Source organism: Entelurus aequoreus, linkage group LG24 (assembly GCF_033978785.1).
Source record: "Entelurus aequoreus isolate RoL-2023_Sb linkage group LG24, RoL_Eaeq_v1.1, whole genome shotgun sequence".
Taxonomy (NCBI): domain Eukaryota; kingdom Metazoa; phylum Chordata; class Actinopteri; order Syngnathiformes; family Syngnathidae; genus Entelurus; species Entelurus aequoreus.
In genome coordinates this window covers 5,125,422-5,146,020 of record NC_084754.1, presented here as the reverse complement: position 1 = coordinate 5,146,020, position 20,599 = coordinate 5,125,422, and the positions used below count along the sequence as shown (strand labels likewise).

The 20,599-nt window shown below is 39.0% G+C and overlaps 1 protein-coding gene across 3 annotated transcripts in view; it reads right to left on the bottom strand.

Moving 5' to 3' along the window:
* siah1 (siah E3 ubiquitin protein ligase 1) overlaps positions 1–20,599 on the bottom strand; it is an 84,103-nt gene that overhangs the window by 26,725 nt on the left and 36,779 nt on the right. Inside the window, exons 1-2 of one of the 3 annotated variants that reach the window (XM_062036115.1) lie at positions 13,258–13,366; positions 13,027–13,171 (exon numbers count right to left, since the gene is read on the bottom strand). The exons of 1 other annotated variant lie outside the window; for it this stretch is intronic. In XM_062036115.1, coding sequence (XP_061892099.1) covers positions 13,027–13,150 — 124 coding nt within the window. In that variant the 5' untranslated portion in view covers positions 13,151–13,171; positions 13,258–13,366. Of the gene's footprint in view, positions 1–13,026; positions 13,172–13,257; positions 13,367–17,761; positions 17,991–20,599 lie in introns of those variants that run through there. One more of the 3 variants, XM_062036116.1, reaches the window with a different exon arrangement.

Below are 20,599 nucleotides of genomic sequence, written 5' to 3'. Positions count from 1 at the left end.
TATCTTGTGTGACATCATGCACAAAAGTGCACTAATAGCTTGTTTTAAAATGTCTGACAATCTTGCACTTTCTGTTTGGAAATGACATGAATGTTTGTGCCACTGCTTAATAACTGTTTAATAAATACACTTTTGGTCAATTGACTTAGTTGTGATTTCCCTCTCTGCATGAAAGTTTAAAACGAGCATATATTAATGCAGTATGAACAAGAATGTTTTAATGTAGACACATAGAATCATCATACTGCTGTGATTATATGCATCAATTGTTCATTCAAGGCTAAGGCAAAATATCGAGATATATATTGTGTATCGTGACATGGCCTAAAAATATCGAGATATTAAAAAAAGGCCATATCGCCCAGCCCTAGTTCATGCTTAAAATCGCTGTTTCTGGCCCTCGGCCCTTTGGCACATTTTCACTTTGGCTCTTGGAGGCAAAAAGTTTGGGCACCCTGGTCTAGACTGAGAATAAAATTACCTACTAAATTAATCTGAAGAAAAATATTTAACATTTTTGAAACATAAAATGGTGTTTGTTTTGATTCAACTCCTCAGATATAACATGTGGTAAAAAAAACTCAGCAGACACTTTGTTCAAATCGTTTGACTTTGTAGATAACCTTTTTTTGTTCCTGAAATGATCATTAAACTTTTTTTGCGTCGATACACATTAGTTGACATTACCTTTAATTCCTATTTTTCACTAAACATAAGCTAAAGTATTTCTGTTTTAAAAAAAACTCTAATCTGGGTCACTGCTTGTCGTTTGCCAAACCACTGGTGACAAACACTGATCAAAAACTGTTAACTTTACTGAAAAGTATTTTAATATTCAGTACACTAGTGATACTTTGTTTACTGCAAAATACAGTTTAATGACAAGCAAAATAACAAAATAACTTTGAGAGGAAAAAAAGTGCTTCTCTTTACACCCAAAAAAAAACATACAGAAAATGACCCGAAAACCACGGCCCAAAAATGGAGGTATGGACCGTACTGTAGGTTACCTGTACTGTTGCACCCATAGTCTCCGCGGTCATGCACATTTTGTCCAATCAGAAGACCAGCAAAGCAGCCACTGCTGACTTACTGGCATCACGCCTCTTAATAAGCGACTGCATGAAATGAAACCAACCCAGTAACTTGGTTTTCTGTTGTTAAATAAGGGTTGATAACATGAGTTAATGTCAGACCTTTCTAATGACACAAAACAAAAAGTCTTGCTTGTCAATGTTGTCCCATCAGCTTGGAGGTTCGACAGGGATCTTACCCAAAGCAGCTGACTGTCATTGGAGTGCTGAACATTAATTGACAGTGCAGCAATTGCAGCATCCTTTAAAGTGCAGGTTGACACATCTTTTGAGCAATGTAAAGGTTAATTGTATGTTTACGGTTAAACATACGATACATCATCTTATTGTTTAAAGCCAGCAAGACAGTCCTGTTTACCAATGTACTTGCAACGACAGCGCACAACTGTAACGTCATCAGAAGAGGACAAGCCACTCTGCGTTTAAGCGGTCTACCTACACCCCGGGGACAAGAATTTTGAAACGCTTCACCCTGGCTAGCGTATTTAAAACTGCACATTTTTAAAGACAAAAATATGTATTTACGTGTGGACAAAAGGCCAAAAGGCATCAAACACTGAGTTTTCAAAGTATACATGTTTGTGTGGACATGGTCTAAGTATTTCAACGCTTACATCTGATTTTGGGTAAGGGTATTTGGTCACTACGAGTAGCACAAAAAACACTATATGGGTTAAAGCAGAGGCAAAAATAGTTGACATGGTCTACAATCACTTATTTTACTAATGTGTTCCACTTTTTTCGTCAGCTTTGAGCGAACTATGTCATTCGTATGTGCGGGAAAACACAACCCACCAGCACAGGTGGATACTTCATCACAACATCCGATTTCAGTAAGCAAAGTATTTTTTTGACGGCCGAATTTTCTGTGCTTCACTGGTCAATAAATAGTGCGCTAATAGGCTATCCATCCATCCATCCATTTTCTACCTTATTCTATACGTAATAAATGAATATATACAGGCCAAAAGTTTGAACACACCTTCTTATTCATCGGGTTTTCTTTATTTTCATGACTATTTACATTGTAGATTGTCACTGAAGGCCTCAAAACTATAAATGAACACATGTGGAGTTATGTACTTACCAAAAAAAAGGTGAAATAACTGAAAACATGTTTTGTATTCTAGTTTCTTCAAAATAGACACTCTTTGCTCTGATTACTGTTTTGCACACTCTTGGCATTCTCTCGATGAGCTTCAGGAGGTAGTCACCTGAAAGGGTTCACTTCACAGGGGTCATCGTTTTGATGTCTTCAGCGACAATCTACAATGTAAATAGCCATGAAAATACAGAAAAAGCATTGAAATAAGAAGGTGTCTCCAAACTTTTGGCCTGTACTGTATTTTGATTCTGAAGAAATTGCAATTTTTGGACTGGAATTGACACGGTGGGGTATTTGCTTACATGTTAAGTATATTGAGCAAGTGCTTTACGCAAGCGAGTCGGAAAAAAAGCTAATGTAAATCCACCCTGATGTCAGTGTCTCCTCTACTTAACAGCCATAAAAAGATTAGAACTAGGGCTAATAAGCGTGATCACAGTTTTGGCAGTTACAATTAAATGTGTGATCATCAGGCTCCGCTGCATTTCAAACCAAGCACGTTCACAACCAACAGTCAGCCAACCACCAGGAGGCGACCAATAGACTTTGGACTAATGTGAAAGAGAATATAAGTGATTGACAAGACATTGAGAATAGATCAGCTAGTAGCTCCCGAAAATATTAGGAAAATAAATGCATTACTACATCGGTGTCCTCGGCTCCTGTAGAGTTACCCACAGGCACACATTTTAACCCCGGAACACGACCCCACGCCTCGCCGTGCTCTAGGCACGTTTCTTGAAACCCTGCAGCGCTCCCGTGCAGATGAACCAACAACAAAACAGCACAACGAGTTGCACGGCCAAGCTGCGTTGGTGTGCACATCCAAAGAAATCATTAAGTTGCGGAGACGCATTAAGCAGTAACAAGATGTGATGAGGTGGCGACTTGTTCAGGGCGTACCCCGCCTTCCCACCGATTGCAGCTGAGATAGGCTCCAGCACCCCACGTGACCCCAAAAGGGACAAGCGGTAAAAAATAGATGGAAGACTTTTTCCTTTTTCAACCGCAATCGTTTGTCCAGGCTGTAAAGCTAGTTGCTAACAGAACAGACCGCCCGCCACCGGCGGAAAGTTCTGACAAACAGCTACAAAAGTAGTGCTGACCAAAATAACACAACTGTAACACCAACGGTGCATCAAGGGACCCCGTATCTATCCACCTTTCAAAGACATGCCAAAATAAAAGGACACAATAATATTTGATATGCCCAAAGACATATGTCCTATATATGGTTTGTATGAAGCAGTGACAATGCTGGCATACGAGCGCATGTTAGTCAATACACGCACACGCAGCACTTGCAAGCAGAAACGGTGTCAAAACAGAAGATGGAGAGTGGACGTATTTAAACCCAACGATAAAGATGGAGCCGTAAACACTGAAGCACTGCTCTGCAAGCGGTACTTTACAACATAGCTAGCGGCTTACGTCTCTCCGTAGTGTTTTAGCTACTTCTAAATCATGGCAACAAATAAACTGTTTCTTTACAAGTATCATCCCTGCAGGACGTGGAATAGCTAATCATACTTCACTACACACCTTAAGAGGACAATAGCTCACAGTCAACGGTAACTAGGGCTGTGAATTTTTGGGGACCACATGATTTGATTCAATTTTTGGGGGTAATGATTAGATTCATAATCGATTCAAAATATATACTTTAATAACATCAGATGCCAGTTCTGATTATCTATTTCATGGAGGAATGTAGTCAAACAGCTCTGATCAATTTCTAAAAACTGGTTGTTTAATAAAATGCTTCCCAAACATTTAATAAAGTCAAATACAAAAAATAAGGCAACAAGAGAAGTTCTATTTTCTAAAGTAAATCTGTACAGCAAATATGGGCATCTACATCAACAATATGATTTGCCTGAGTGGCTGGGCAGGACAGATTGAGGGGGAAAAAAAGAAGATGATTTAAGATATTTATAAAAATTGATTAAAAATTGTCACAAATAAAAATTGACACCTCTAGTCTACACAGTATCGACTTTAACAATATCAAGTACAAGAGCCGTGTTTAGTCGATACTACAGTGATTAAATTAAGCTTTTTTTCTCATCACATAATATTGCAAGTGATAAACACTTAGTGAACAAAAATAAATGTAAAACTGTCAATATTCATGAATTAAAAATGCATCAATAATCGATTTATAATTGAATGTTTAGTGGGGGAAGTTGGTAGAGTGGCCGTGCCAGCAATCGGAGGGTTGCTGGTTACTGGGGTTCAATCCCCACCTTCTACCATCCTGGTCACATCCGTTGTGTCCTTGGGCAAGACACTTCACCCTTGCTCCTGATGGGTGCTCGTTAGCGCCTTGCATGGCAGCTCCCGCCATCAGTGTGTGGATGTGGAAATACTGTCAAAGCGCTTTGAGTACCTTGAAGGTAGAAAAGCGCTATACAAGTATAACCCATTTATCATTTAATGGTAGTTCCTGAATCATAATCGTGAGGTGGGCCCACCTCTAATATGACCTATGGCTGGATGATTATGGCAAAAAATAAGAAATAACAATTATTTTTGATTGATATTGTAATCACAATTAATTTGAAAACAATTTTTTATTGTACAACCAAACCTCAACTTTAAATATAGTTTTTAAAAAATAAAAAGGATACAAGTTAGTAACGAATAAATTCCAACAAGTAAAATAGTAAAAACAATAAATCTAAATAGCAATATAAAAAAACTAAATTTGTTTTTTCTGTTGCAATTGTTCTTAGTTCAATTTTTACCTTTCACACTTATTTCACCACCATAAAGTATGTGCTTTTGGTGTCAAATAAAATGTTATAAAATGTTTGTTAACTAAATGCAAAATCTCTTACATTTATTGGTGCTATATATCTTTGGACAATTTTGACCAGTATTTTAGGTTAAAGCATACAAATTGTGTAAATGTATCAATATGTGCTTTAAGTTCATTATGCTTGTGTAAGGTACTTTTTTGCAACCTTTAAGTTGTTAGCGCAGTCACACCGGATGTGGCACACCACGTTATTAATGTGAAGGGGGGGCGGGGGGAGTGTGCTGCTGTTCTCAGCATGATGCGTGGTGGCGTTGCGACAGCTGTCGTATTTGTAAGTTGATCTTATATCGATGATGTAGTTCACAACAACAAGCAAATGAGATGTTTAGTGGGTGTATGGATTGTTCCTGATAGTTTTAGCTGCGTAGTTCAGTTGCCGTTTCAAGTGACCGCCTTGACATTGTTAAGGACGGGGATATTTAGGGGATGAATGAGACTCACCGAACACGTTTTCCCAAACAAATGTTCCTTCTCTTCACAATTACAGCATTTCACCCACATGTATGTCAATTTTTATGTGATATTCTGCTTTTAACACTGGATTTCATTATATTGGCCAGTCCTGTGACTCCGGCCGCTGATACGCAAACCATTTGCCTTATTTTTTGTCGAGTTTGGTGATTATTGATTAGGGCATAATAGCGATATGTCAAAGAAGTAGCAAACATGTTAAGATCCGTAACTTCTAGTTGACGTGTTTTTTTCACTCATTCGCTCGTCATCCGTTTACCGTAAGATTCGGGTAACGAAATGTAAATGGAGTATTGTTGGCAGTTTTTTGATTGTTATTTATTTGGTTTTAAGGGTAGAATAGAGAACCTCCCATTTGCTCCATTGTAAGATTACTTTTATTTACTAGTTAGAATGACTGAACTATATGCAAAAAATAAAAAATAAATAAATAAATAAATAATTAAAAAAAGCGCAACTCCCCTTTACGAGATCTTTTGGGATAAGAAAAAATAAAACGCCTTTAAATCAATTATCCATCCATCCATCCATTTTCTACCGCTTGTCCCTTACGGGGTCACAGGGAGTTGCTGCAGCCTTTCCCAGCTGCACACGGGCGGAAGGCGGGGTAAACCCTGGACAAGTCGCCACCTCATCGCAGGGCCAACACAGATAGACAGACAACATTCACACTCACATTCACACACTAGGGCCAATTTAATGTTGCCAATCAACCTATCCCCAGGTGCATGTTTTTGGAGGTGGGAGGAAGCCAGAGTACCTGGAGGGAACACACGCAGTCACGGGGAGAACATGCAAACTCCACACAGAAAGACCCCGGGCCCGGGGATCGAACCTTTATATTGTGAGGCACACGTACTAACCCCTGGTCCATCGTGCTGCCCCTTTTAAATTAATTAGAAAAAGTAAAACATACTTATTTTAAAACATTTACTTGTACTTAATTATTCAGCTAACAAAAACACAAAAAAACTAAATATGAAATAAAGTGCAGTACGGTGTAGCAGCGGTTAGTGCGTGTGCGTCACAATACGAAGGTCCTGGGTTTGATCCCGGGGCCTGGGGTCTTTCTGCGTGGAGTTGCATGTTCTCCCCGTGACTGCGTGGGTTCCCTTCGTTTACTCGGGCTTCTTCTCACCTCCAAAGACATGCACCTGGGGATAGGTTGATTGGCAACACTAAATTGGCCCTAATGTGTGAATGTGAGTGTGAATGTTGTCTCTGTTGGCCCTGTGATGAGGTGGCAACTTGTCCAGGGAGTACCCCGCCTTCCTCCCGAATGCAGCTGGGATAGGCTCTAGCCAACCCAGCGACCCCGAGAGGGACGAGCGGTAGAAAATTGATACAGTAGATGGAAATAAAGTGCCTGGTTTAAAAAGGAAATGTTTAAACGTCAGCAGCAATTTGAAAATAGTTTACCTTTAACAGTGTTTTTTTTTTAGGTAAACATTATAATAAAGACATAAGCATGTTTGTTCCCTCAAAGATTTTAGCCAGGATCACCAAGCTGTCAACTGCTTCAAGCATTCTGTGTGGCAGGTGACAATGTTGCTACTGCAGCTAAACAACCTTTCAGATTGTGTACACATTTGTTGTGGCAGTGTTTATTGTGCAAAGTAGTTGTGACAGGGAAGCTCATACAACAACTCTATTTCCAGCAGCTTTTTAAATCAGATTTGTAATACTGTTGGAACGGAGAACATATCCAGTGTTGGCGTTAACACACTTTGTGTGTCTTTTTACGCATGCAAATCAGGAAGGACGCGCAATTCCGGAAGTTGGTTTTATTTATTTTTTTACCGCCCGCTTCTTTTTATTTATTTTATCTTTTATTGCTTTCCGCCGGTGTTTTGTTTTGTTTATATTTGCCAGGTCAAATTTCCGTCCCCGTTTATTGTGTTTTCATTGGTTGCAAATTTTGATTCGCCGAAAGTTTTATCATTTACTGCCTCAGTTTGCACTCGGACAACTTTACCGCGAGGGGCTGTCAAAGAAAGACTTCATGGTAAACACTAAGGTGAGTGTAAAGTCAACCTTTTTAACTTCATCCTGTGCCATGTCTCCAGTAAATTAGTTGTTTTAGTCTTTGTGAGTCCATGGAAACTTCAATTTTATCTCCCGCTGAAGCGACATTCGAGGATGGAGACAGGCTAGCTGTTAGCTTCAAGCTAAACAGCACCCAACCAGACTCCTCCACCCCAAAAACATATTTTGCAGGTTAACAAACGAGGCAAATATTTGCCTTTTGAAGAGTTAATGTTTGAGGGGTGTTCAAAAGGAGTCAGCAAGTGTTGCTCGCATCGCTGACTTAATCACCGTCATTGTTTACTGAAGCAGAGATGCTGACTGTGCATTATGATAAACGCGCATGCGTCGCCAGGCTCTGCTTTTTAATAGATAGACTTATCAGATTTCATTTTTTATTATCTATAGCAGTGGTGTCAAAAGTGTGGCCCGGAAGCCATTTGCGGCCCGCAGCTAATGTTTTAAAGGCCCACGGCATATTGTAAAATTACTATTAAAAAAAACAAAAACAAAAGTGGAATAAAAAAGCTTACAGGTGAAACATAATTTACAAACAGTTGCAATGTTGACTAATAAAACAAAGCTGTTTTTTTCTTTAAAACTGTCATTGCTCAAAACATATTGAATTAAAATCAATGTGTTTATGAATTATTGACCTATCCAAGGCTCTGACTACTTCACATGAAATATTCCACATTGAAAAATATTTTTTGTGGAAAATTTTGCATACTTGCCATAAAAAAAATGTTTTCTTTGACAAAAAGGGCAGTAAACACAAAAAAACAAAACAACTTAGAATTGATGGATAGATCTGAAGTTGATGTAGTAGACTCTAGAGCAGTGGTTCTTAACCTGGGTTCGTTAGAACCCTAGGGGTTCGGTGAGTCGGCCTCAGGGGTTCGGTGGAGGTCAAGACACACCCGACTCATCGTGTAAATACAAACTTCTCCCTATCGGCGTATTACAGATATGGCAACAGCAGAAGTCGGACTGAGTTGCAGGTGTCATTTGTTGTGAGTTTATGGACTGTGTTGGTTTTGTTGTTTGAACAAAGTGATGTTCTTGCACGGTTCATTTTATGCACCAGTAAAAAAAACATGGTAACACTTTAGTATGGGGAACATATTCACCATTAATTAGTTGCTTATTAACATGCAAATAAGTAACATATTGGCTCTTAACTAGTCATTATTAAGTACTTATTAATGCCTTATTCGGCATGGCCTATTATAACCCTGACCCTAACCAAATAACTCTAAAATAAGTCTTTGTAACTTAGAATATGTTCCCCATACTAAAGTGTTACCAAAAACATAACTCTGTCTTGAATTTGAAAAAAAATTTTTTTTTTTTTATTTTTCACTAAAGGGTTCGGTGAATGCGCATATTAAACTGGTGGGGTTCGGTACCTCCAACAAGGTTAAGAACCACTGCTCTAGAGATTTAAGCGTTAAATAATGTATGCATGCCCTGGCACACCATCATCATCATTTCATGACAGAAGCGAAAAACATTTTACCCTTTTATACTGAAATAAATACACCTACAACTTATAAATATAGAAAAAACTACCGGCAGCTGTAAAGTTTAGATCCATGAAGGAAAGAAGAAAGTGAATGAATGTTTATAATTTAATACATTTACGTATGCATAAAAAAATGTCTTCTTTTATATTATTTTTTTTTTTATGAATTAAGTAACGTTTATGACAACCTTTTTCCAAAACACAATATAGAATGTGAGATATAACAGGATAATGCATACATTTATCATTTGTTTTCAAAACTGTTACAAAAGAGTGGGACCCCATTTTTATGACATCATTTTGAAAATTCCTAGCGCCAACACTGTGTAAACATTTACAGCAACTGACAAATGTAAATTGGCCAACCGAAATGTTTCTAAAGTGACATCATTTATATTACAACAGTACTTTTAAGACACTTCTAGCCATGAACTGGATCCAACTCAGATGGGCAACAAATTAAAATGAGAAAAGACTGACTGGATGACTGGAGAAGAATGATGAGAAAGCCCACAATCAATAGGGCAGAAGAGGTCACTAAATAGGCTATGTTAGGACATCTGAGCACCTTGCATACACAGCATCTGCGCATAATACATTGCTATCATTTTTTAAAGAAGCTGTGTCAAACGGTAGAACTTGTGACAGCGAGCTACATTTTTGATTATATCACATTTCTCATATTAGAATGACAACCGATCACTCAGTAGGGCTGCAAATTGTGTTTCTCCGTCAGTTGTGAACCATGATCTCAGGTTTCCACCATGCTATACTTTGCCCAAGACTTAATGCCCATCTGACAAGTGTAATGAAGTTAGCTAATAATAAGTTGAAACAGTAGTCATTATGCATCATCTTTTGTTGTGGTCTGCAACACCAAAAGAGAAAATGATCATGCATGGAATAGAAAAAAGGCGCAAGGATGCAAGATGTTGACTCATTTGGACAAGGAAATATGCTAATTTAAACTGGTGAAGCACCTCAACAAATTGCAAGGTAAAACAAAGTAATTAATGTGTCTGAGACCTACCAACACTGCCATCTAGGGCTGCACGACTGAGAAAAAAACTAATTGCGATTGCTCTCTCCAAAATTGCGATTCGATTTGGGATTTTTATATTTCATACATGAAAATACATACAACTGCAAAAATAACAGGTGAGAGAAGACATGTTACTTTTAGACAGTGAACATATTCTTGTCTCAAGGTGCCACACATTACAATATACAATAATTTACTTCGAAACATTATTTTTTTTATGCAGACAGACTCAGAAATTGTATCTACATAATGCTCTTTAACTGAAGAAATAACCGATAAACTATACAATGTTTATGATGTAATCATAATATATAATAGTAAGGCAAGTAACCATTTAAAATGATTGTAAATTTTATTTCTCATTACTGTAGAATTGTTTACAATTGTACTGTAATTGGATGGTAAATAACTGTTATCCTGGCATTTTTTATTGCGTTACTTATTTTCTTATGATACTACACTTTTATTTTTGAAGTTGTTCTTGATTTATTATATCAATTGATTGACCACAGCTGTGACTATTTAAGTGCATCACTTCTTGTCAAAAAGACATTGTTTGGTAGCGCCTGTCCAGTTTATATTAAAATTATTAGAAGGACACGAGTGTTGCTGGCCTTGCTTTTTGTTTTGTCTTTTTCTTTTATCCTAAATAAATGAACCAACAAAAAAAAAGGGCTTATTTCTGTAAGCAAAAATTTTACCTAAATAGATATTTAACATCTTCAAGTAAATTTTGAGGTTAGACATTGTCTTTTAGTTTATTGCTTTCACGTGATCGCGACGGCATTTTCATTTGTTCATCTGTGTAGATGGGCTCATATCGCCCATCCGATTTGAAGCTGAAATATTCCCACAACGAGACCTTTGGCTTTATAATCATATTTTTTTCCTCCTAATTTGTATTGGTTTGCGGCACGTCCCACTAGCGAGTCACAAGGCTCTCTGTACGGTGAGTGTGAGGACGGCGGCACCTCCCTTGCTTCGCCGAGACAAAGATTGTGAATGACTGTTCAGTTAATTCCACTGTTAAATAAACACCCCCAGGTGCTGAAAGCGATGCACAAAGTAAGATGTGTTTCTTCCCATTTGAAATGAGAGACGAACAAACGCGAGGCTGAACAATTCTGATTGGCAAACATGGCTGTAACTCAAATGCTATTGAACCTCAGCCTCTTGCATTTATTTATTGCACTAATTTAAACCTTGATGTCATTTCGATTAATTGTGCAGCCTTACAGCAAACAGTGTTCTTTTACTACATTCGCAAAACATAAGCAGTTGGCGATTCTTTAGAAAATAGTAAATAGATTATACTTTCATAGCGCTTTTCTACCTTCAAGGTCCTCAAAGCGCTATGACACTATTTCCACATTCACACACTGATGGCGAAAGCTGCCATGCAAGGCCAGAGCCACGACCCATCGGGAGGAAGGGTGAAGTGTTTTGCCCAAGGACACAACGGACGTGACAAGGATGGCTGAAGATGGTATTGAACCTGGAACCCTCAAATTGCTGGCACGGCCACGCTAACACCCGATACACTACATTTGAGTGTACAGGACATCTATCAAAAAAGTGGGATCGCATTTGATCCTTGAGAATTTCCCCATTTAAAAAAGTATATTTTTTTAATTCAAAATTCCGAATGACACATTTCACTTATGGATGGAAAAATAACTACTTCACAAACAGCAAGAACATTCTATAGACTGATAAGTTCCCTATAGGGGTGCACGATTTTGGAAAAAAACAAAACTTAATTGTGATTTTTCTCTCCGAAATTGTGATTGCGATTCACGATGATTATGTTTTATACATAAAAATGCATAAAAGTGTGAAAATAAAGAGTGAAGGAAGAAATGTTACTTTTGTACTGTCAATCAACACATTCTTGTCTCAAGGTGCCACACATTACAATATGCAATAATTTGCTTTTAAATATATTTGGCTTTATGCAGACAAACTCAGAACTTTGATCTACATCATACTCAAACTGAATAAATCATAAAAACTACACAGTAATCATAAGGTAATTTAATCATAATATATAATAATGAAAGTAACCATTTAAAAAGGACATAAACTTTTATTTCTCATTACTGTATAATTGTTTACAATAGTACTGTAAGTAGAAGGTAAATAACTTTATTATCCTCAATAAACGAACAAAAAATAAAATGAACTTATTACTGTGAGGTAAAATTTAAATATTGAACATCAGCTTTTCATCACAGCATTCTCTCTTGTTCATCTGTGTTGATGGCTTCATATTGTCCGCCTGATTAGAGGCTGAAAGATTACCACAACGGGACATTTGGCTTTGTAATCATAATTTTGAGACGTCTTTCTCCAAGTTTACAGCGAGAGACGAACAAACGCGAGGCTCAACAATTGGCATGCCTGTCACTCAAATGCTGGTGACGGCAGAAAAAAAAAAAACCTCAGCCTCTTGCAGTTACGTATTTGCACTACCGTATTTTTCGGACTATAAGGCACACTTAAAATCCTTTAATTTTCTCAAAAATCGACAGTGCGCCTTATAACCCGGTGTGCCTAATGTACGGTTTAATTCTGGTTGTGCTTACCAACCTCGAAGCAATTTTATTTGGTACATGGTGAAATAAGTGTGACCAATAGATGGCAGTCACACATAAGATACATGTTGACTGCAATACGACGGCAGTAAACACCAAAACTTTAAATGTTCCATTGACAATAAAGAACATTACAAACGGCGCTCAAAAATCTGTCAAAATGTTTTAGTATGACTTTGAAGCCGCACCGCTTGATGGATTGTCGGCCCATTACGACTACCGTAGTCAGAGATACAAGTATTACTATGGTGTGTGTATAAGGACCGCAAAATGGCACCCATTAGCAGACATTATCTGGCGTTTTGTTTCACAATATTATGCAAAACCAACTTTTCTTACTTTCTAGTACCTGCTGATGTGTATTTGGGATCTGCATAAGTCCTGAAAGTTTGCACAGGTCCGCCACTGTAGTCTGTGCCGATGCCGTAGTCGGTAAGCTTCTTCTTTTTCTCCATCTTCTTGTTATGGGGCATTCACCCTCTGCTGTGCCATTTCTAATATAAAGTAATGTAAAGTTATTACTTAGGTCTCGCTATGGAAGCGCTAAAAACTATCAGTGTAGTGAGTTTACATTATTCACCCAAGGAACTTTAGTTATTAGAGAGTTCCGGTCGGACGGTTTTTCACGGGACACATTTCCGGCGTTGTTGCACCAGTGAGCCACGGATGAGAAGATGCTGCTCCGAAGTAAAGTCTGAATGTCATTAAAACAGTTAGTTCCATCTTTTGACACTTCTTCCACTCCCGTCCTTGCACGCTACACCGCTACAACAAAGATGACGGGGAGAAGACGCTGTCGAAGGTGAGCCACGTAAATAAAACCGCCCACAAAACGGCGCATCCTGAAGTGACTGTCAGAAAGCGAATTGAAGATGATCTGTAAAACATCATCTATGCAACATTTTGACCAAAGAACCACCATTACATGTTATGTAGACCACAAGGAAGTGTTTTACATTTAGAAAAAAAATCATAATATGACCCCTTTAAAAGCGCCTTTTGTATGAAAATAGACCTGAATTGACCCGCTCATCGGCAGTGCCTTATAATCCGGTGCGCCCTATGGTCCAGAAAATATGGTAATTTAAACCTCAATGTCTATTTTATGCCGATTAATTGTGCAGTTTGAAAAAAATGCAAACCATAAAAAGGGTTTGGCCATATTGACAACCAGACGCTGCCGTTCAAAACCACTACACCCCATAGGGGCCTACATCACAAGTGAAACAACTTGTGATATACAACTTATGTTGCTCCACTTCTTAAACATTTACAAAAATAACCTAAAAGACAGTTGAAACATGTTGCGATGCGCTTTAGTCGTTTTCACAAGTTGCCCTCAAAAACGCTCCTCTATCCGTGTTAAAGCTCTGCTGTTGATGCTTGGCTCATGAAGTGTTGTTATGGCAACACTTTTACCCTGCTCAACAGTTGGAAGAAAACGGGGTAGAACTCCCTGTATTGGCACAAATGAATGACAAAAACAACTTTTGATTAGACAAACAAGGTCAATGTCATGCAGTCAAAACAACACAGCGGCATTTGACTTGATACATTCGAATCACACGATCGACTCCAAAACGATTATCTGATTAAATAAAAAGGTGACATACTGTTATAGTCTTTTTTAAATGCTGACATTCAAGCCTCCACTTTGAGCCCGGTCACTCACAGCAACCACCGTCGCTACCAAGTCACAATTTTCTCTCACACACACAACCAACTCTCCCCGACACACTGGACGCTACATTTGATGGTTGTAATTTGACGAAAATATAATGTTCTTTATTTTCAATGGAACATATACAGTTTTAGAGTTGTTTACTGGCGTCATATTGCAGTCGACACAACTCTTATGTGTGACTACCATCTACTGGTCACTTATTACACCATGTACCAAATAAAATTGTTTCGAGGTCGGTAAGTACAACCAGAATTATTTCGTACATTAGACGCACTGTCGATTTTTGGAGAAAATGAAAGGATTTTAAGTGAGCCTTATAGTCCGAAAAATACGGTAATTGCCCTAATTTAAACCTCAAAGTCGATTTCATGCCGATTCATCGTGCAGACATACTCTCCCATAGTTTAAAAACATAAAAAAGGTTTGGCCATATTGACAACCCAGATGCTGCCTTCCAAAACCACCACACCCCATAGGGGCCTACGTCACAAGTTTTATAGAACTTGTGTTCTTAAACAATTACAGGAATAACCTAAAAGACAGTTAAAACACGTTGCGATGCGCTTTAGTCGTTTTCGCAAGTTGCCCTCAAAAACGCTCCTCTATCCGTGTTAAAGCACTGCTGTTGATGCTTGGCTCAGTCAGTGTTGTTATGGCAACACTTTTACCCTGCTCAGCAGTCGGAAGAAAATGGGGTAACATTTCCTATTTTGGCACAAATGAATGACAAAAACAACTTTTGATTAGACAAACAAGGTCAATGTCATGCAGTCAAAACAACACAGCGGCATTAAAACGACGACCACAGGTGTGTTCATCTTTACTGGAGCATCTCATTTGAATCACACGATTGACTCCAAAACGATTACCTGATTAAATAAAAAGGTGACATACTGTTATAGTCTTTTTTAAATGCTGACATTCAAGCCTCCACTTTGAGCCCGGTCACTCACAGCAACCACCGTCGCTACCAAGTCACAATTTTCTCTCACACACACAACCAACTCTCCCCGACACACTGGACGCTACATTTGATGGATGTAATTTGACGTAAATATAATGTTCTTTATTTTCAATGGAACATATACAGTTTTAGAGTTGTTTACTGGCGTCATATTGCAGTCGACACATAACTCTTATGTGTGACTACCATCTACTGGTCACTTATTACACCATGTACCAAATAAAATTGTTTCGAGGTCGGTAAGTACAACCAGAATTATTTCGTACATTAGGCGCACTGTCGATTTTTGGAGAAAATGAAAGGATTTTAAGTGAGTCTTATAGTCCGAAAAATACGGTAATTGCCCTAATTTAAACCTCAAAGTCGATTTCATGCCGATTCATCGTGCAGACATACTCTTCCATAGTTTAAAAACATAAAAAAGGTTTGGCCATATTGACAACCCAGATGCTGCCTTTCAAAACCACCACACCCCATAGGGGCCTACATCACAAGTTTTGTAGAACTTGTGTTCTTAAACAATTACAGGAATAACCTAAAAGACAGTTAAAACACGTTGCGATGCGCTTTAGTCGTTTACGAAAGTTGCCCTCAAAAACGCTCCTCTATCCGTGTTAAAGTATTGCTGTTGATGCTTGGCTCAGTCAGTGTTGTTATGGCAACACTTTTACCCTGCTCAACAGTTGGAAGAAAACAGGGTACAACTCCCTGTATTGGCACAAATGAATGACGAAAACAACTTTTGATTAGACAAACAAGGTCAATGTCATGCAGTCAAAACAACACAGCGGCATTAAAACGACGACCACGTGTGTTCATCTTTACTGGAGCATCTCATTCGAATCACACGATCGACTCCAAAACGATTACCTGATTAAACAAAAAGGTGACATACTGTTATAGTCTTTTTTAAATGCTGACATTCAAGCCTCCACTTTGAGCCCGGTCACTCACAGCAACCACCGTCGCTACCAAGTCACAATTTTCTCTCACACACACAACCAACTCTCCCCGACACACTGGACGCTACATTTGATGGATGTAATTTGACGTAAATATAATGTTCTTTATTTTCAATGGAACATATACAGTTTTAGAGTTGTTTACTGGCGTCATATTGCAGTCGACACATAACTCTTATGTGTGACTACCATCTACTGGTCCCTTAATACACCATGTACCAAATAAAATTGTTTCGAGGTCGGTAAGCACAACCAGAATTATTCCGTACATTAGGCGCACGGGGTTATAAGGCGCACTGTCGATTTTTGGAGAAAATGAAAGGATTTTAAGTGCGCCTTATAGTCCGAAAAATACGGTAATTTCCCTAATTTAAACCTCAAAGTCGATTTTATGCCGATTAATCGTGCAGCCCTACTCTCCCATGCAAACCATACAAAGGGTTTGGCCATATCGACAACCCCGATGCTGCCTTTCAAAACCACCACACCCCATAGGGGCCTACGTCACAAGTGATATAGAACTTGTGTTCCTAAACAATTACAGGAATAACCTAAAAGACAGTTAAAACACGTTGCGATGCGCTTTACTCGTTTACGAAAGTTGCCCTCAAAAACGCTCCTCTATCCGTGTTAAAGCACTGCTGTTGATGCTTGGCTCAGCCAGTGTTGTTATGGCAACACTTTTACCCTGCTCAACAGTTGGAAGAAAATGGGGTAACATTTCCTATTTTGGCACAAATGAATGACAAAAACAACTTTTGATTAGACAAACAAGGTCAATGTCATGCAGTCAAAACAACACAGCGGCATTAAAACGACGACCACAGGTGTGTTCATCTTTACTGGAGCATCTCATTTGACTTGATACATTCGAATCACACGATCGACTCCAAAACGATTACCTGATTAAATAAAAAGGTGACATACTGTTATAGTCTTTTTAAATGCTGACATTCAAGCCTCCACTTTGAGCCCGGTCACTCACAGCAACCACCGTCGCTACCAAGTCACAATTTTCTCTCACACACACAACCAACTCTCCCCGACACACTGGACGCTACATTGGACGTAAAATAAATATTATTTTTTAACGAAAGCACGGATGTTTGCCACGCTAGCCACCGCGCTACAGACACACAAGGCCTTGCCGTGACGGGCAGGAGTAGCCCTAGCATAGGCTAGCGTTAGCTTAGCATGTATCCCAGACACTGAACAACTCCATATTTCCACGCACCGTTCAGTGGAAGTACCAACAAAAGCAGCAAAAACGGTAGTTTGAACACCCGCAAACGACACTGTTAGCGGGTGAAATAAGCCAAGAAGTTAGCGACACCGCGTCGCTAACGTTAGCATCCGGCTAATGAAGGGAAGCTAACGTCCGCTGTTGTTTTGGCCGGGACTCCCCGCTTGGGGGGAAACCACCCCATGCCCCCCCCCCCTCCGGTTTTCACGCTCGACAACACGGCCATCTTACCTCGGACGAAATATCCTTTATTCCGTAGCGAACGCAGGGGCGAGTCCGAGGCGAGGGGATCGACAGCGGCTGACTGTAGTCCGTCTTTCGTTGGTTAGCTTGACAGACACACATTCGCGAGGCTCATCGAGCAGAGGCGAGACGCCAGGCGCTAAGTAGCAGCCGCTCGGGGACGCGCACAGTTGTTGGAAGTTGGCCGCGGGGGCGCGCTCCCTCACGCAAGCGACGGACCGGCAATTCTGCGGCGTTCGACTCATTTGTTCATTTCATTCATTAAGAAAAAAAAAAAAAATCTAACAAAGGAATACAATGAAAATAAATCAATCAACATAACATTAAAGTCAAACATGAATGAAAAGGAGCAGAAAGAAGTGAATTAAGATTAAAGATTTTAAAGTACCAATGATTGTCACACACACGTACTAATTATATTTATATAGCGCTTTTCTCTCAAGTTAAAGTTAACCTCTAAGGCCCAAGCTGTTTTTTTTACATGCTTTTTTTTATTTCTCTTTGCTATTTGGGCTTATTGGACCCTAATGAGAATAACAACTAAGAATCATCTTTTCATATGATGTACTTAGTCCAGTGGTTCTCAACCTTTTTTCAGTGATGTACCCCCTGTGAATTTTTTTTAAATTCAAGTACCCCCTAATCAGAGCAAAGCATTTTTGGTTGAAAAAAAAGAGATAAAGAAGTAAACTACAGCACTATGTCATCAGTTTCTGATTTATTAAATTGTATAACCGTGCAAAATAGTGCTCATTTGTTGTGGTCTTTCTTGAACTATTTGGAAAAAAAGATATAAAAATAACTAAAAACTTGTTGAAAAAATAAACAAGTGATTCAATTATAAATAAAGATTTCTACACATAGAAGTAATCATCAACTTAAAGTGCCCTCTTTGGGGATTGTAATAGAGATCCATCTGGATTCATGAACTTAATTCTAAACATTTCTTCACAAAAAAAGAAATCTTTAACATCAATATTTATGGAACATGTCCACAGAAAATCTAGCTGTCAACATTGAATATTGCATTGTTGCATTTCTTTTCACAGTTCTTTTTGACAGACATTTTAGTGAGGGTCAAACCATCATGGCATGGGGGGAACTCTGGCTTTATGGTAATGAATGGAATAGCCTGATTTGATGTTCAGTTTATGAACTTACATTCATATTTTGTTGAAGTATTATTCAATAAATATATTTATAAAGGATTTTTGAATTGTTGCTATTTTTACAATATTTAAAAAAAAATCTCACGTACCCCTTGGCATACCTTCAAGTACCCCCAGGGGTACGCGTACCCCCATTTGAGAACCACTGACTTAGTCCATAAGTACACAAACGTGTACTTCATGTTTAGTGACATGCTAATTCTTATTTTTTACACTTTTTTTTTCCAAATTCCATTTCAAGTTCAAGTTTCAAAGTTTTATTCGTCACATGCAGGGTACACCACAAGGGAAATGCTTTTTTTCCATGCTCTTTAGATATTGCGTACAGTGGGATCCAAACACTAGTTGCAGAATCTAATACACTAAATACAAAATATATTCCCAAACCAGGAGGTGATGTTTCCAGTCATGACACTCTCTGTTGTGCATGAGTAGAAGTTTCTGAGGATCTTGTGGTTTAGCTTGAACTTCCTGAGTCTCCTGAGGAGGTAGAGATGCTGTCGTGCCTTTTTTCCACCACGTTGTCTATGTGTGTGGTCCAGGACAGGTCTTCTGATATTGTCACTCCGAGGTATTTCAAGTTGGTCACTCTCTCGACCGGCGTCCCGTCTATGCTGGGGGGACTGTAGTTCCGTGCCCCCCATCTCCTAAAATCCACTATGATCTCCTTGGTCTTGCTGACGTTCATTGTGTGTTACACTCTTCTGACACCACCAGATGGCAGTATAAGTGTCCACATAAGCGGCCGTAAGACCCCAATTCAGTAGTGTACACAATTTTGGAAATAAGAGCTAAAAGGTGCTGTCCACGCATGTGGCCACTAAGTCAGTACCAATGATTGTCACACACACATTAGGTGTGGCGAAATTATTCTCTGCATTTGACCCATTACCCTTGTTCACCCTGGGAGGTGAGGGGGAGCAGTGAGCAGCAGCGGTGGCTGCGGCCGGGAATCATTTTTGGTGATTTAAACCCCAATTCCAACCCTTGATGCTGAGTGCCAAGCAGGGAGGTAATGGGTCCCATTTTTATAGTCTTTGGTATGACTCGGCCGGGGTTTGAACTCCCGAGCTACCGATCTCAGGGCGGACACTCTAACCACTAGGCCACTGAGTAGGTTGGTAGACATAGACAGGTTGTCAACATTTACGGACTACGATACCAATAATTAGGTACCGGTACCAAAATGTATATCGATACTTTTCCAAACAAAGGGAACTACGAAAAAATTTAAATGTTGGCTTTATTTGAACAGAAAATCTTACAATACGATAAACATATGCTCTCAGGGTGGACACTCTAACCACTAGTGACTTAAAGCGCTTTTACATAGTGAAACCCGATATCTAAGTTAAATTTAAAGGCCTACTGAAAGCCACTACTACCAACCATGCAGTCTGATAGTTTATATATCAATGATGAAATCTTAACATTGCAACACATGCCAATACGGCCGAGTTAGTTTACTAAAGTGCAATTTTAAATTTCCCGCGAAATATCTGCTGAAAACGTCTTGGTATGATGACGCCGCGGATGTGACGTCACGAGTTAGACAGGACATTTTAGTCCAGCACGGCGGCCAGCTTAAAGTCGTCAGTTTTCATCGCAAAATTCCACATGATTCTGGACATCTGTGTTGGCGAATCTGTTGCAATTT